The 17,375-nt window shown below is 45.0% G+C and overlaps 2 protein-coding genes across 2 annotated transcripts; both read right to left on the reverse strand.

The window, feature by feature from the left end:
* Positions 1–10,319: 10,319 nt before the first annotated feature.
* LOC147322620 (leucine-rich repeat-containing protein 31-like) lies at positions 10,320–13,345 on the reverse strand. Its single transcript, XM_086307218.1, has 3 exons — positions 13,143–13,345; positions 12,851–13,006; positions 10,320–12,577 (listed from the first exon to the last, which is right to left on the reverse strand). The coding sequence occupies exons 1-3, from the start codon at positions 13,198–13,200 to the stop codon at positions 12,120–12,122; spliced, it is 672 nt and encodes a 223-aa protein (XP_086163344.1). The 5' UTR covers positions 13,201–13,345; the 3' UTR covers positions 10,320–12,119.
* Positions 13,346–13,825: 480 nt separating this feature from the next.
* Positions 13,826–17,291, reverse strand: LOC147322621 (E3 ISG15--protein ligase HERC5-like). Its single transcript, XM_086307203.1, has 5 exons — positions 17,257–17,291; positions 17,025–17,109; positions 15,496–15,712; positions 14,864–15,047; positions 13,826–14,594 (listed from the first exon to the last, which is right to left on the reverse strand). The coding sequence occupies exons 3-5, from the start codon at positions 15,543–15,545 to the stop codon at positions 14,568–14,570; spliced, it is 261 nt and encodes an 86-aa protein (XP_086163329.1). The 5' UTR covers positions 15,546–15,712; positions 17,025–17,109; positions 17,257–17,291; the 3' UTR covers positions 13,826–14,567.
* Positions 17,292–17,375: the final 84 nt, after the last annotated feature.

The raw sequence follows: 17,375 nt of genomic DNA on the forward strand, positions 1-17,375 counted from the left end.
AAGAATTGTTTGAACGACAAAGATTTTGAGCCATGATGTCATTTCCTGTATTTCAGAGTAAAGACTGAAGTGACAAATGGAAACATGTTTACAGTCATGGAATAAACACTGATGGGTCATCTGTAGGAAGTACTATTGCTGACCTGACAGACTCGACCTTGTTTACAAAGAAAGAAAGGAACTGATGACACGTGTCAGCAGAGGCTTTCAGGGTTGTTTAGAGTAGAGCTGATAGTCTTAAAGAGAACACGGGGATTATGACAATTTAACACAATGATCTGAGAAAAATATCTGTTTCTCTCATTTTTACTGTATTCTGATCAAATTTCCAACATTCTTTTAACATTTCAAAAGAAATTGTCTTTCTTCCACTTTCACACTTGGCCCTAAAAACACCAACATCCGTGCATCACCCTTGTGTCAGTCTAATGAACCTAACATGTGAGTGATACATAACACACATTCACACTGGCTGCATATATCAGTCCGGGGGGGCAGAGCAGAACTCTGTATGAATCAGACGCGCTCACATATTCAGGCTTTCCAGAGGCGTTTACCATCAGAAGAAGCAGAACAATGAATCATCAGCACCCTGCAGAAGAACACAGCAAGCAACAACTCTAACAATAAAGACGTGCTGGAGCCAAAAGATGCAGATAGCGAGTTTTAAACGATAACGCACAGGACCAAAGGGGGAGAGGGTAAAAACCCACTGCCTCCTGAGATAAAGATCAGCAAGTCAAGCTGGCAGCAGACGACACAAAACGCTCTCTGGAGGAGGCGGCGACTGTGGAGCAGGCCGACGGAGAGGCGGATCGGCAGACAGGAAGCTCCCGGGGTCCCACAACAAGATGTTGCGCGTCAGACTGGAGCAGGATATCCCCATGTTGGTGACACTGCCCATCGAGGTACAGCCCAACTTGGCAAACCAACCCTTCCCTTTCTTGGACACCACACTGGCTGATCTGGGCATCCAAGACTGAGTCTCACTCCGTGTGGGGACGTTTTTTTGTTTTTGTTTGTTTTTTAAGAAGCAATCATGTGTATATATTCAGCTCAGAGCTGAAGGAGAGGGTGGTTTGGGTTGACACCAAGAAGACCCATCCTAGAGGTACGGCGGTGGGATCCAACTGCAGGGATGTGGTCAGATGGCAGTCTGTGGAAATCAGGTGACAGTGAGAGCAACTTGATTTTCCTATTTTGTCCTTCAGATACGAGTGAAAGCCCAGATGCCAGGAGACAAGCAGCTCCAGGAGGTCCTGTACAGCACCGAGGTCCACACTGACCGCTCCTTCTGCTGCACTGGAATGGATATCCTGCCCTGGAAACAGACGTGTGCAGGTCTAGAAGCAGTTTAAATCCCATACTTTTTTGATCTGTGAGGCTCTTAATGTCACGTCTGCAGCCATGAAAGTCAGCTCAGGGTTTCTTGATTCTGATTTTTCTTTGCTGTGTCACATTTAGCTCATATCTGCATTGCCATGCCCTGAAAACAAGCTGCCGGGCTTTAGTCAGGCTCAGGGACAACGGGAGATCTGAGGAGCAACACGATGAGAACAACTAAAACTGAACAAACTTAACATCTGATTACCTTTTTTATTTGTAAGAAAAAGTTTAACATGAACGCGCCAACTGTCCACAGCAAAGCTTATTATGACAAGACTGCTTTTATTCAGTGATGTCAAAGTGTCATCACTTCATACCTCTGAACTGACATTAGATGTATTGCATACCTTGTTAGAATTACACTGTTGAAGCATTTGTAAAAAGCTTCTGTCCTTGTTAATTTATGTTTTAGGATAAGTTTTTGGGCTGTGTAAGGTCACAGGTTGCATTTCTGAGCAGAGTAGTAAAGGTAAAGTAAGTGTTTTCAAAACTAGCCACTCAGCATGTGTACAAACAGTGAGAAATCTCTGAAGAAAACCGTTTGAAGGAGCAAGAACACACGTGTTTCTCCACAGGTTAAAGCCCGCTTTAATAATCAATATGAATCAAAGACTTCTGTCAACACAAAATAAATGTAAGGAAACACACTTTCCTGTGCAACATCCAGTTTCTATAACTGACGACAAGCTTGAACCACAGTGATCTAAACTCATCCTCTACATTGGAAATGTAAACAAATGTAAATGTGGTTTTTACTGTACCAGAGCAGGGCTGTGTGTGTAGAGCACAGCCAGGCAGCTGAACACTGTATTGTTCTCTTTTTGGTCCTCTTCGAGCGGGAGACGAGCCACCAAAGCTGGCAACACCGGTCAGTGAACACATTCAGTTTTCAGGCCCCTCTTCTGTGGAACCAGCTTCCAGTTTGGATTCAGAAGACAAGATTTCAAGATTAGGCTTAAAACTTTCCTCTTTGGTAAAGTATATATTTAGGGCTGGACCAGGTGACCCTGAATCCTCCCTTAGTTATGCTGCAATAGATGTAGCCTGCCGGGGATTCCCATGATGCATTGAGTTTTTCCTTTCCAGTCTCCTTTCTCACTCAGTATGAGTTAATAGACCTCTCTGCATTGAATCATATCTGTTATTAACCTCTGTCTCTCTTCCACAGCATGTCTTTTATCCTGTCTTCCTTCTCTCACCCCAACCGGTCACAGAAGATGGCCCCGCCCCTCCCTGAGCCTGGTTCTGCTGGAGGTTTCTTCCTGTTAAAAGGGAGTTTTTCCTTCCCACTGTCGCCAAAGTGCTTGCTCATAGGGGGTCATATGATTGTTGGGTTTTTCTCTGTATCTATGAAGCGCCTTGAGGTGACTTTTGTTGTGATTTGGCGCTATATAAATAAAATTGAATTGAATTGAATTATCTGAGGAAGAAGCAGAGTTGGTTTGTTTCCAGCTGAAATCATCCAGGCTCAGGAATTTGAATCGATCCACATCATTTCTGCTTGAACTAGAGAACATGAGTGTCGACTTACATTTGGTCTGTGAGACACATGTCATAGTGACAGTATTTGGGTTAATATGGCATTACTCACCCTGGTCGCATTTCTTCAATATCAGGCACCAAGTTCAGGAACTCGTTCTCTTGCAGCCCGCGCAAGGTAGGAGGTCTCCAGAGTGGGAACCATCGGGAAGTTTTCACAGTCTGAGCAGGAGGGACTGGAGGCACGTGAGCTGTTCTCAGGGGTCCTTTAACACAAATCACACCAAGTTAGAATCAAATAGATAACCTGTCAATAACCGTTTGCAGATCGAGGTCAATGTTCCTAAAAATATGTTTACTTCTGGCCCATGGAGCCACAGCGCGAGTCCGAGAGAGAGGGGCAGGTAGAGGAAGGGGTGAGGGTGGCACTGCTGAAGCTCGTCACGGATGGATCACGTCCGATCGGTGAGATGAGAGAAAGCTGAAGTGAAACAACAGCAGGATGAGGTAGACGTCAATATAGGAACTCCCTGATGTGACACAGAAAGGCTATTTTTTTATTTCTTTGTATTATTTCTCAACTTGCAGTCACTGATGCTGTTCACCAGCTGCTTGTATTCAGTATTGAAGGTGTGTGTCAGAAGGCGCAGGCACTACAACACAACAGGAACAAGACCGATCAGCTCCGAGCAGAGAAGGAAGAAGGCAGCAACAAGAACGCCCACTAAGCCCACGTTTTTCTCACCTTGGTGGCCAGCTCCTTCTCACGCTTTCAAAGGTGGTGCTGGAGATCTGCGAGGAGACGGAGGTGGATGTGGACAGAGTGCCGGAGCTCACGCTGGGGGACAGAGACTCACTCAGGGACTTGGTGGTGGGAGCTGTTCCCACGGGAGCCGCCTCTCCCAGAAGGTGACGGGTCTTTTCCACCTGGACGAAAGATGGGGGCGAATGTGAGGTGGGGAGAAGAGGGGAGGTTAGTCATGTAAAGTCTGTACTCTAAGAAAAAACTTTTTAGAATAGCACTTTGGTCTTTGAGTTGAAAAGTCATTTTTCCCTCTACGATATTAAACAGATTTATTTCTTTATGAATCTTTTAAGGCCCCACCTCCTGCAGCTGCTCCATCTTCTCCAGCTCCCACTGGTGCTCTAGGATGAGGCTATCTCCTCTGGGCCTCCAGCCGGCCAGGTTCTCCTCTCCACGCACATAAGCCACTGATGTGTCCAGGACCTTCCTCCTCCTCCTCTGCATCCCTGCTCAGGACATGAGCCCTCATTAGGATGAAGCTCTCCACAGAATTATGATAAAACAGCTGCCGTTCTTTAAACATGTTTCATGGCCGCTCACCTGGGCTTCCAGTGTCAGACATCTTACACAAGCTCAGCTCGTAGATCCCAGTCACTCGGTTGCTATAATGAAGCAGAAGTTTTGAACAAGGAAACTTTGTAACAGGGCAGATATCTTTGATTGTGAAACAGAGATGGCCACAGTGCAGCAGCCCAGATTTACCAGTCAGGAGTTTTGGAGTATCCAGTCCCAAAGAGGTTCTTGAGAGAACGGGGTGGGGAAATCTTGGCATCTCGGGAGTAAAAGACCGTGCAGATGTCTTTGGTGATAATGGCAGGCTGGATGCAATGGTCCAGCTGCAGAGAGGAGATAAAGGGTGTGTGTTAGACGCGATGACATCAAGAGACTTAAAAACACGTACAAACAGGTACAACACGGCGGAGCAGCGGCTGACCTCCAGATACGCAGATAAGGTCATGTAGATCTTCTCTCCGTAGGGAGTGACGCGGTTGAGCAGGAGGGAACCTTTTAAGGGTGTTTTTATTTGTGCTCCCTGGCCTGGAAATAAACGGTTTCCGATCAGACCTGCTTCATCTTTGTGCCCTTGGTATCTGACTCGCTTGCTCCCCCATGCATTTTAAAAGAATCCTTCTCTTCAGCATGAAGTTCTGGCTCAGCTTTAGTGTCTGCGTTACATGTACACAAAGACAGAAACATTCAATGATAAAAACACACAGTGGAATAAAATTGTAAGACGTCATCAGTTGATGCAGTTTAAGGACACTTGTTGTTCTGTGCAGTCTCACCTGGAGCTCACGCTTCTAGTTCATGCCATCATGACCAAAGATTCTTCAAATAATAGTTTAAAGATGTCCATGAATGCACTGCTAACTGCTCTTCACCCTGATAAAAATCAACATGCATTTAGAATAAGAAACACTTTTACAAAACCAAAAGCTTCACTGTACTTAGTGATTTATACGTCTACAAAACAGGTTCAGTTTGTAACTGAGAGAGCGGCTCAGTGGCGCTGAATTATATTTCCAATAGAAACACAATTTCATATGTTGTAGTAACAACACACTGCCACAAGATGTCAGCCTAGGCCTACTCTACCATGCTGTTCCAGTACAAAAGAAAAAGTGACAGAGCCTTGAAAGAGTGACAGAGACACTTTTTATGAACTCATCTGTAATGTGTCACCTTTTCTGTAGGATGAAGAAGTGCTTCCCTTCTTTTAAAGTAAATACAGGCTTACAAAGATCCTCTAAACATGTTTCTGAAATAATCCTAAACACAATCATTAAATCAAAAATGCAAGAAACTATTTATTTAATCACTCTTCTTAACTTAATTCCTTAACTTAGTAAAAAAATAAATAAAATAGACAAGAACTTTTCTTCTGTCTCACCTCTGTCAGTTTTCATGCTGTTGCAAGAACAGGTGGAGGTGCAGGTGGAACTTTGACTTCAGTGTGGTTTGTATGTGCAGGCAGGAGTCTGACATCTCAGGACAGCAGAGGATTGTCGAGCACGGTGACTCCTGCTGCGACGCCCCCGTCTGACTGTCCTGAGCTCTTGGTCCTCAGCGTCTGCCCACACACTCATTCATCACCATGTCTTTACCCTGCCTGTAAGAAAACCAAGAAAAGGCTAACATTAGAAACAGCCACCAACCAATCCCTTTTACTCCACCACCCAAAAACCAGTGAGAAACACTAGTTAGTATTAACTTGGAATCAAAGTGCACTAATCCCCAGGCTCCCAGCATAACATACAGTCCAACACAAACTCCACAAACTGTCTTGCTTCAGCTGACTTTCCTTCACCTTCTCTCCAAACAATCTGTTGTGCTCTTTTCAGCACAAAGCCACACTCCTGCTCACTGATCCTCACCTCTTTTTAACCTAGTCTCAGCAACTTTGTCCCATAGCTTGCACATCCTTTCCACCTCCATCTTTCTTCCCAGCCAACTGATACATACCTTTTCTCCTTCCTTAAAAGCCAGCCTAAGAAATACGAGTTCATAAACGCCACAGAGAAATAAATCAGAGGAATAAAATGCAAATGATATTGCTTACACTGAACAGCAACACCCAGGTGAGGATTATCTAATGCCAAATTTTCCAAACAATGAAAAAACCGTGCCCTTTGTCTCACCATGTCTAGAGTGTAGAGGTCAGCCAATGTCGCTCGGATCTGCTGCACAGCTTGAGGCTGGTCTGGGAAGAATCTGTCCAGGACTCCAGGTCTGGGGAGCACTTGCTGAACCTTCTTGGTACCAGCCAGGTGAGCGCTGATATCTGGACACAAAACCATAGAAAAAAAAAAGAAAAAAAATGCATCTATTAATCACCTGGATCACCTGTTGAGAAAGAAAAAAGAAAACAAGCAGAAGAGAACAAGAGTAATAGAATAAACAACATCACAATGATATATGGGAATATGACAGTAAATACTAAATATTAAACATTATTGTGCAGCACATAAGATCAACAGAACACAGTGTGCTTTGAGGTAGGAGCCAAAAAGGGTGAAGTTTGTGTGTGTGAGCACCTGTGAGCATGGACGCGCTTGTTTTTTAAAAAGGTTCCTTCATGTAATGATCTGCTAGAGGGTGTGGGGGGGCCACAGCCCCGTCCTCCAGGGCATGAAGCAGGTATGGAGGAGATCAAAACTCCAGACATCCAGAGGCCCCCAGAACACAACAGACCAAGGAAGACCAACAGAGGGGCAGCCGCGCCACTGTCCCAGAAAGAGCTGAGGAGAGTCCCAGATGAGGGCTCACTCAGCAGCCGCGGAGCAGAAGCCAGGGGGAGTTGCAGTGACGCGCCCGTGAGCTCCGCCGGCAGCCAGCCGTGCCTGAGTGACCGAGCCCCAGGCCGAGAGGCCGGGGGCACCCCCACCTCCGAAGTGGCCCGAGCGAGCCCCAGGCTCCAGGCCCCGATAAGCGGCCGCCAAGGAGTGAGCCGGTGTGTACCTGGACGCGCATCCCCGGACACAAAGAACCACCAACGCACCGATGTCTGAGGGAGTCCGCCACTGGCAGGGGAAGTGGTGGTAGGGGGAGATAGGCCTCCAAACCTTGGAGGGCCTGAGATGTCCCCAGAGAGGTGGCGTCTGATACCCAACCTGACATATAGACACAGACATACAGGCACACACAGACACAAACATCCATTCCCACCCTCATGCTCTCATATGTACTTACTCCACACTCAACCAACGTGGAGACAGACATAAAGAGACGCTGTACACACGATCACACTCCCCAAGCGTACTCTACGAACCGGGTCTAGGTACCCTTGCCCCTGGAGGGGGAACTGCACCCAGACCCAGGTGGTGTTACCCTTTTCCCTGCGGTGGGGAGAGGCAGACCACCCCAACTCCGCAGCAGCAGGGAGGCCCCACACTCCAGACCGCAGTCGGACGGCCAACTCCTCCTCCTAGCCCCCCCGCTCCAGCAGGCCGCAGAGAATGGGGGTGAGAGAAGACTCCAAACCTCCCTCAACCCGCTCATTGTAGTGTTGATGCATGTGTGTTCTAAGGTGCATTTAAAACCCAGGAGGGCATGGAGCTACCTGCCAGAGAGCAGCAGGTAAGCGCATAGTCCCTCCTGATAGCCCTCAATGTCTACGTGTATTTAAAATTGAGAGGTGGGCAACGACACCAGGGGTGGGGTGTACATGTATCGTGTATCCATGTATCCATGTATCCATGTATTGTGCCCACCCCCAAGATCCTATATGTATGTGTAATGAGAGTGTGAGTAATGTGAATGTCTAAGTTGTGGGATAAAATTGAGGCAGAGGCAGCCAGAAGGGGACAGAGGGGGGGTAGCCTCCTCTGCACCCTGGTGACACCCCCATACTCCGCGCCCCGCCAGGGAAAGGGGTCCCAGGCCCATCCAGACCGGGGCCCAGTGCAGCAGCGCCTCCCGGCCCCACAGAGCCCGGGACAGTCCACCCAACCCCACCACAGAGAAAACTGCACCCACCCCACCATCCACTCATCTTCCAGACTACATAAGACAATAGACGCCCAGGCTGAGATCTTCCTCCACCTCTCCTGTATCTCCCCCTCCTGCAGAGAGAGTTCCTGAAGAGCGGAAAGCTCCAGAGAGTTGCAGCATGGCCTGGAGGTGTCACTATCACAATCTGCGGGGAGTATGATCATTTGTTATGAAAAAAGAAGACCCAAATGCAGACTCACAGGCTGGCAAGGATAAACTAAAGGCAGCCTGTTTATTTTGGACGGAGAGAATGATATGAAATATCTGACAGGGAACTGAGAAACTCAGAAACCTATACTGGGGGATAACACTAGGAAACATGACCAGTGAAGCTGGGTGACGAAAGGAGAAGATTAAACAATAAACACACAGGACGGTCATTAGGGAAGAGGAGACGGCAGGGACAAATCAGGAGTAATGAGACAGTTACAGCAAAACTCAACATAACCAACAAAATAAAATAGGAAGCACGTGTTTTGATCGCTGGCTCCAGTCTGCATGCTGAAGCTTCCTTTGGTTACAAGATACAGAACCAACGTTAGTGTGAATGAGACTATGAGAATGTTATATAGCATTTGCTCCACTTTGAATTCAGTTTGAAGAAGTAAAGAGACAAACAAACTTAAAAGAGACCATAGGATTAAAAAAACACAGACACCGCAAAAGGACGAAACACGGGCAAGAAGCAAAGTAAACAGAAAAGGAAGCAAGGAAATAGAAAGATAAGATCCACATGAATAGAATAGACAAAATATGAGTGCTTCAAGCAAACTGTGCAGGAATAAAATATAAATAGCAAACAGCAGAAATAAATAACAAATGGGGGAAAATATGTAGGATGAACAGGAACAAAGACACTGGAGAACAAAGTGGTGAGGGTTACTCAGACCACCATTAACTGACTAAATACATGGGAACTGGCAAAGTGAGACGCGGTCACAGAGAGTGACAAGGTACAAGGCGCACAAAAAGAGGGACTGGCAAAATTAGACGTCTATCAGAAGTACAGAATACAGAGACAGACAGGCAGACAGTGAAACAAACATGGAGACAAAACCTGCTACACACAGAGACAACACTAACACGGCCTGAACATGAAAGGAAACAAATTTAGACCAGCAACTAAGAGGAAGCACTAATTTGGAAGGGAAATAATACCAGACATATGGTGCACTCTGAATATCACCAGTCTGTTGCAAAGCTAACAGAGAGACAGACAAGCATTCACACCTACAGCTAATTTAAAGATACCACTTCAGCGTCACAGCTGGGTCCTTCTCTGTGTTATAAACGACACAGAGAAGGCCCCAGCTGTGACGCCACAGTAGTTCATTTGTTGACTGATACATCGATGTAGTCTCTCAGGAACGAGGGCGAAATGCCAACGACCGCCTGTCTGTTTTCAGGGCTGTATTTGAAGCCATGCTCCAATCAGGCAAAGTTTTAAGTGTTGCACATTTCGATGGGTTTCTTTCAGCTGACATAGTTTCCATTTGGGTCATGTGGTGTTAGATACCCCAGCGTGTGGTCATAGGGTGAAGAGCCCGGACGATTAGTGGGATTTTAGGTGTGGTGTAAAAATGACGCTGCAACTTTAAAAACGTTGTTGCTTTAAGGATTAACGTACAACCATACTTGGGCTGAGTTTGACACTGGTTCTCTTCAGTAATTAAAATAGCTTTAACACATGATAAGATCAAATGTCAGCTACACTGTGACAGTCGAGGGGCCACACTCAGATATATTTATTCGCTTGTTCTCTTTGTGTGATAAGAGTTTCCATCTGAATTTAACCCCTGTGTGGGGCTGATCTTTCATTTCATTTTATTTCAAGCTCAGATTCTTTGCCTTTGGCACATTTTCTGTGACGAGACTTCAAACCATTCCCACCGTCCTTATTAATCAACATGGTGAAGTGATTCTTCGCAAGGTGATGGGATAGGAAGAGTTTCAGAAAATGAGGCCTTTTGTCTTTATTGGAGAGGTCAGTGCAGACAGGACGGATGGGGGGAAGGCGAGGGGGGAATGACACACAGGAAACGGTGTTGGTCAGACCCAAAGACAGGCGTGGGCAGTGAGGACTCTCACCTTCAGACTCACTGTCTAATCAGTCTGACAGTGAGTCTGAAGACAGAGCAACCCAACACACGTTACTATGTTCATCATCATCATCATTGTTTATTTATATAGCACTTTAAAAACACACAAGGCTGACCAAACTGCTGAACAATAGAAACATAATAGATACCATAAGAATAATAAATACGATACAATAATAAACATAGCGAAAAACAATAAAATACAAGTCAGTCAACCACTGAGTCAAAAGCCAGTGAATAAAAATGCTTTTTCAATCTGGATTTAAAAACCAGCACTGATGTCGATTGCCTAATGTGAAGAGGAAGATTATTCCAAAGCTTAGGAGCCACGATAGAGAACGCTCGGTCTCCTCTCAGTTTCAGCCGTGATTTGGGGACTGAGAGCAACAGCTGCTCAGCTGACCGGAGCGAACGAGTGGGGACATAGGGCTTCAGCAGGTGCCAGACCATTTAAAGATTTAAAAACCAATAAAAGAACTTGAAAATGAATCCTAAATTCAATTGGAAGCCAGTGCAGGGAGGCCAAGAGTGATGTTATCACTAAGCAGGACATTAAATCAAATTAATGAGACACCAAAACAAGAGCTGGAGCCCAAGACAGCCATGAAGTCACAGTGTACACAAATACACAAGAAACACAGAAACCAGCTGGGTGGATGTGGCTCGGGAACCTTCTGTTACCTTGAACGTCGGTGTTTTGAACGCTGGCTGCTCCAGTCTGCTTGTATTTGTCCAAGATTTCCCCTCATATCTTGGTTATGGTTATTTTTTCTTTTATTAAACTGATCACACTCCTGTTCATGAATAGAAAAAAACCCCATCAGTGTATTTTCACTTAAACAAGCAGCTGTTTTTTTTGCATTAAAGTTATATAAAAATGTAACAGTGCAAATTCCTCGCTGACAGTTTAACCAAAAGGCATTTCCAGTGGAAAGTAGCCGACATATCCTCAGCATAACCATGTATAATATCCACAAAACCTGAGAAGGTTGGAGAGAAGGTAGGCGAACTCTGCTGGGATCTGCGTTTAACAAAGTGTCTAAAGACGAAACAAAGAAATCTTTCTGTAAATGTTCAGATGCACAGACTGGACTGAAAAAGAGTGAAAAAGCAGCTAACGTCCAAAAATAAGAAAACTTTGAAAGAACTCCAAAAAAACCTGGAGAACTTTTGCTCAAAAAACAGTTTTGTTTTTTTTAAATTACAAGGCAATCTGACAAAATGTCATCAAATGAGACTCAAGACTTCTGCAGGTCTCTGCCATGACTCAATTTTTTTTTCTTAACGGCAGAAACAATTGTTCCTTTTTTACTTTGTTTCTATTTTCTCTTCTTGTTTTTATCTGTTGAACAACAAACAACATTCATGCTGATTCACATAATATCCTGTCTCTAATCTCTGGGATTTCCTCGTAGCTCTTTGATGCAAAGAACATCCATCAAACGCTCCAGCTTGTGCTCAACATCATCGTGAACGGTGATGGTACTCTGACGAGAAAATACTCAGTCGACCTTTTGGTTGATTTGTTAAAGAACCCCAAAATAGCTGATTACCTAACAAGGTATGCAGATAATTCACAGCTCTTTTCCTGAATAGCTGCTTTAAAACTCTGCTGAAAGCCTTTGTCCATTTCCAGGTATCCCCACTTCTCGGCATGTGTGTCTCAAGTGTTAGGACTGCTGCATTGGAAAGACCCAGACCCTGCAGCCAAGGTGAGAGACGACAAATATGATAACCCACACCAGCTGTGTTTAACTCTGTAAGTTCCCAGTATTCCCTGAAACCATCACGTGTGACACAGTTTACATCAGACGTGATGCAGCTGACCTCAACACTGACCTTCTTGTGGTAACAGAGACTTAAAAAAATAATAATAAAGCAACAAAGTGGGTCGCTCTTTGACAGTAAATTCCAGTGCGGTCCGCTCCAATCTCCTCAGGCTGACTCTCTTCTAGGCTCTCCTGACTGTTCCCTTTACATGTTGATGATGTGTCTTGTAAATCTGGATCCCTTTCCAGCAGGACGCTCCTCTTTTTCAGACAGTACCTCAGCTGCTCTCTCTCCTGACAGTCAGCTGTCCACCTCTGCATGGCCAGTCGAGCCAGCGCCGGCATTTGAGGCAGAGCTCGGAGCAGAGCGGGCAGCCAGGCTGAGCACGGAGCAGAGGTTGAAGGTCGCAAACTGACATCCACGTCTTCCAGAGAGCCCAGACCTCCTGCTGCAAACAGACTGCACCAACCGTTGTCTCCCACCAAGCTGTTGTAGGACAGATCCAGTGCACGGAGTGAGGAGAGACAGCCCCGTCTGCACACGGCAGCTGCACAGAGGAAGAGGACCCATTGATAACTGATCACTTTATGCCTGTTCACTTTACTGTTTTGTTCACAATGTTTCTGATGGAGACAAAAATAACACCGAATAGTTTCATTGTTTTGTTTTATACGACAGCTACAGATGCTGGCAGCATGAAATAAATGAAAGAAATATCAATTTCCTTCAGGCTTTACTTGTCTTAATATACATTTATGCAGCCTAATGATCCACTACAGACCAAAAAAGAAAAAGTATAATGTCATTGTGTGTTAGTTACCCAGATGTTGCATGTCATCAGTGGTGAGCTCGCAGCTGTAAAGACGGAGCTCGCTGACGACTGATGGCTGCAGAGCATCCAGCAGGAGCGCCAAGTGACCGCCAACCACTTTACACCAGGAAATATCCACCGTGCGCAGATAGGACACCGCCAGGGCTGATGCATAAACACAAAGTTTTCACCATTTCAGGCTAGAGGGTGGAAGAGGTATTCAGGGAGAATGACTTGAAGGAAAACTTCTATAAATAAACAAGTGTGTGTGTGTGTGTGTGTGTGTGTGTGTGTGTGTTACCCAGAGCAGTGAAGGACTCGTTGCTCATGTAGCAGCTGTTGAATGGCAGCCTCCTCATTTGTGTCGCAGGGAGGGCGGAGACCAGCAGGTGGACCACACCTCCCACTTCCTTATTGGATGACACATCAAGCTCGGTCAGTGCAGTGAGAGAGGGCAGCACCTGGACTGAAAAACAACGAGTCACATGACTGCTGCAGCGAGCATGCGAGTAGTGTCCGGCGTGTGAGATTGGTAGCAACTGACTCAGAGCCTCTAGATCATCTCGCGTGAGGCAACACAGGTGGAGGTCGAGTCTCTCCAGGTGTGTGACGTGAGCCAGGTGAAAGGTGAGGCGGCTCAGTCCACCAGCTAGAAGCAGCTTTACAGTATATTAATCAGAACAATGCTGCTCTCTAATGTATCTTGGTAAAGCGCAGAAAAATCTAATGTTTTATATGATACAGTGTGATTTCAGTAACATATCATAATGGAGGCTTCAGCAAGTACTTACGAAGGAAATCTTTCCTCTGCTCTTCAGTTAGTTCATCAAATACCTCCCAAAACATCTGTATGGTGGGGTGGCGGTCATGATATCTCCAACCATAACTTGTGTTCTGAAAACAGTGAAAATGACTGTTATAATCATAGAGTTTGTAAGGTCAGGCATACACTATGTTGCCAAAAGTATTCCCTAACCCATCCAAATCATTCAATTAATGTGTTCCAATCACTTCCATGGACACAGGTGTATTAAATCAAGCACCTAGGCATGCAGACTACTTCTACAAACATGTGTGAAAGGACGAGTCGCTCTCAGGAACTGAATGAATTCCAGCATGGTAATGTGATAGGATGCACCAGTGCAACAAGTCCAGTCATGAAATTTCCTCGCTATTAAATATTCCATAGTCAGCTGTTAGTGATATTATAACAAAGTGGAAGTAATTGGAAATGACAGCTAGTCAGCTGATGCTAAGGCTCATAGTGCACTTAAGTCACCAATATCTGCAGTCTGCTGTTGTTACAGATGTCCAAACTTCATTGGTTTCCATGGCTGAGCAGCTGCATCCCAGCCTTACACTGACAAACACAATGCAAAGCGTCAGATGGAGTGATTTAAGCATCTCAACACTGGACTCTAAAGCAGTGGAGATGTGTTTACTGGAGTGACGAATCACACTTCTCTGACTGGCAATCCGATGGATGTGTCAGGGTTTGGTGGTTGCCAGAAGTACTTGTCTGACTGCACTGTGCCAAGTGTAAAGTGTGGGCATGTGTGCACATGGCTGGGCACCAGTGCACAATACAAGGTCCATAAAGACATGGATGAGTGAGTTTGGTGTAGAAGAACTGGACTAGCCTGCACAGAGTCCTGACCTCAACCTGATAGAACATCTTTGGGATGAATTAGAGCAGCAACTGTGAGCCAGGCCTTCTCCTCCAACGTCAGTGTCTGACACCACAAATGCACCTCTGGAAGAATAGTCAAAAAATTCCCATAAACACACCTAAACCTTGTGGAAAGCTTTCCCAGAAGAGTGGAAGCAGTTATAGCTGCGAAGGGTGGGCTGACTATTATATTATACTATCATACAAAAGTCTGGATTAAGACTGAGATGTGACTCAAGGTCATATTTGTGTTAAAGCAGCCGACTGAATGCTTTTGACAGTATGCAGTACACAGTTATTGTGCTACAGGACAGCTGTGAAACTACAGCCTGTGTCTGTTTGGCTGACTCTACCTGTTTGAACTTTTCCCAGTCATGCACGTCCTGGCCGACCAGCACTCCCTGCAGCTCCTCTGGTCGAAACAGCCTCACCAAATCCTGCTCACACACCAGGAAGAAGCCTCGCTTGAACTCCTGGAACAGATTCTCCACTGATGTGTTGAAGGCATGATTCACATAGGCCTCCACAAACTCCTTCCTGTTTAGGAGGGAAAATGTTAAATTAGCAAACATTTCACAGAGACAAAGGTGCTGCAGATGAACCTCACAAACACTTCATGTTTTATATTTACCTCATATTAAGACCTACTAAGGACCTGATTGTTTTTAATTATGTCCTGATCAGAGATGGGCAGTAACGCGTTACTTGTAACGCGTTACTGTAATCTGATTACTTTTTTCAAGTAACGAGTAAAGTAAGGGATTACTATTGCAAAATCAGTAATTAGATTACCGTTACTTTCCCGTAGGAACGCTGCGTTACTGCGTTACTAAAACCGTGATTGTTTTTGCGAGAATGTCTCATGACAGTGACGTAAGCAAGTGCGACGTTGGTGACAGCAGCTGTGTGCAGATCAACAATGGATAATATATCGAGTGCGGGAGAGAGTATGAGCGTGCAGCGTTTAAAGCGTGGAAGTACTGACCTTACTTTGAGTTTGATTCCATAAAAAGTGACAAAAACATTAGCGTCCATCGTGCGTGGGAAGAAAACTTCTTTTTACAGCGAAAAAAACCCCTAAACTTCCGAGCAAGCACCGAGTAGCTACGACGTGATGGGAAACTCACAGAGACACTGCGCGGATTCTTCAACTGACCGCAGCACACCTGCACCAGGGTAACCCTCCGCCTACCCTGCTCCTGCTTTACAGGTGAAAATAGAGCAAAAGGACCGCTGAGTCTTTGACTTTATTTATTTTCTGCTGTGTTTTACTTGCATCTGTTTGAAAGAGTGAGTGAAAACACAAAAAATATTTTATTTTATGTGCTGGAATGTGTAGAAAATAGGTTTAAATGTTAAACTAATTTATTCAAGTCAGAGAATGTTGCATATAATTAAATGTTTTGCTTGATGCATAAAGTTAAAAGATTAAAACTGATAAAACAAGTTAAAAAAAGAGACTTTTCCATTTGATTACATTTTGTATGATGGATTATGTAGAAAAAGTAGAATTGGGCTGAAAGATCTATCACTTTATCACCTCTTCAGGTTGTAAATCGTGTTTTTAAAAAGTAACTAAGTAACTAAGTAACTAAGTAATTAATTACTTTTGAAAATAAGTAATCAGTAAAGTAACGGGATTACTTTTTTGGGGGAGTAATCAGTAATTAGTTACTGATTACTTTTTTCAAGTAACTTGACCAACACTGGTCCTGATACATAAAACCTGAGAGCTCACATAACTGCATATGCTCAGAATAGACAGCACACATGGATACAAATTACTGCCTTGCAGCAGCAATCTTCAGACCATCACTATGAGCTCCATACAAGGTTACACTGTTCCTGTTATTAACAGCAGGGGGCACTATCAGCCACAGACTGGGAGCCAGATATGCTCTGCTGGTGCCTCATTGTTACAGAGGAAAGACTCTATAGTGAGAAACAGCTGAGGGGGAAACACTGATCTGGAAACGTCTGAGTGTTACAGAGGATATACATAGCACTGTGGTTCAGTGTCACACAATCACAAACAAATACAGCAAAGTACTAAAAAGGGTGTTGCCTCCAAAGATTGCTTTTACTGGTTTGGAGCTTAGGAGGCTTAATAACAACAGGCATGAATGAAGACAGATCAGAACAGCTGTTTGATCACAGCATCCAGTACCAACACAATCATCCACACTCAAGAGCCTGTTGGCTTCAGAGTCAGCAGCTGAATGTCTAAAATATCAAATGTCATTTTTGGTCCATCAGCTACAGCATGAACTGCTTAAAGTGAGAAGCAGCCTGAAGCCCGACAGATTCATCTTTCCAGACTGAAAATATCTCAGAGTGAACCGAGTGGTGCGTTTTCAGGGTGATCTCACAAAGTCAAATCCCTTTAATGATGTTCTGTCCTGTCTTCCTCTATCAAAAGCACACAAACACTATAAAACATTGTTTCGGTGCTTTGGGGTTTTGTTTTCTACACAGAGGTATAGCACGACTAGACCCTAAAGGCAGGCTGCTCACCTACAACCAGCTCACGAACATCTTTCCAATGGAGCTCGCTGCCTTTCTCGTGGATGAGGGTCACTGTGATCCTCCGCTGGATCCCCTGCAGCAAACATAACAGGAGCTCAGGATCACAGTGAGCACAGCTAGAGCAACATTACGCTTTAAAAGAAGATATTCAACTGTGTACAAAGGAAGCAGTTACCACTGTGTGAGTAATAAGGAAACAACATGTGCACCAATCCTGTACCTGGTGCAGCAGGTAGGTACCATGACAGGGCAGGCCTCCACTGTGATCCACGATGGCTGGGATGTACCTGTGCATGGAGGGAGGAGGTGACACAACATCCCAACTTATAATATTCTTCC

The sequence above is a fragment of the Aulonocara sp. 'chitande type north' Nkhata Bay genome, linkage group LG9, assembly GCF_057382095.1.
Source record: "Aulonocara sp. 'chitande type north' Nkhata Bay isolate Kocher_YH1m ecotype deep benthic linkage group LG9, A_spYH_male_GT1.1, whole genome shotgun sequence".
In the NCBI taxonomy this organism is placed as follows: Eukaryota; Metazoa; Chordata; class Actinopteri; order Cichliformes; family Cichlidae; genus Aulonocara; species Aulonocara sp. 'chitande type north' Nkhata Bay.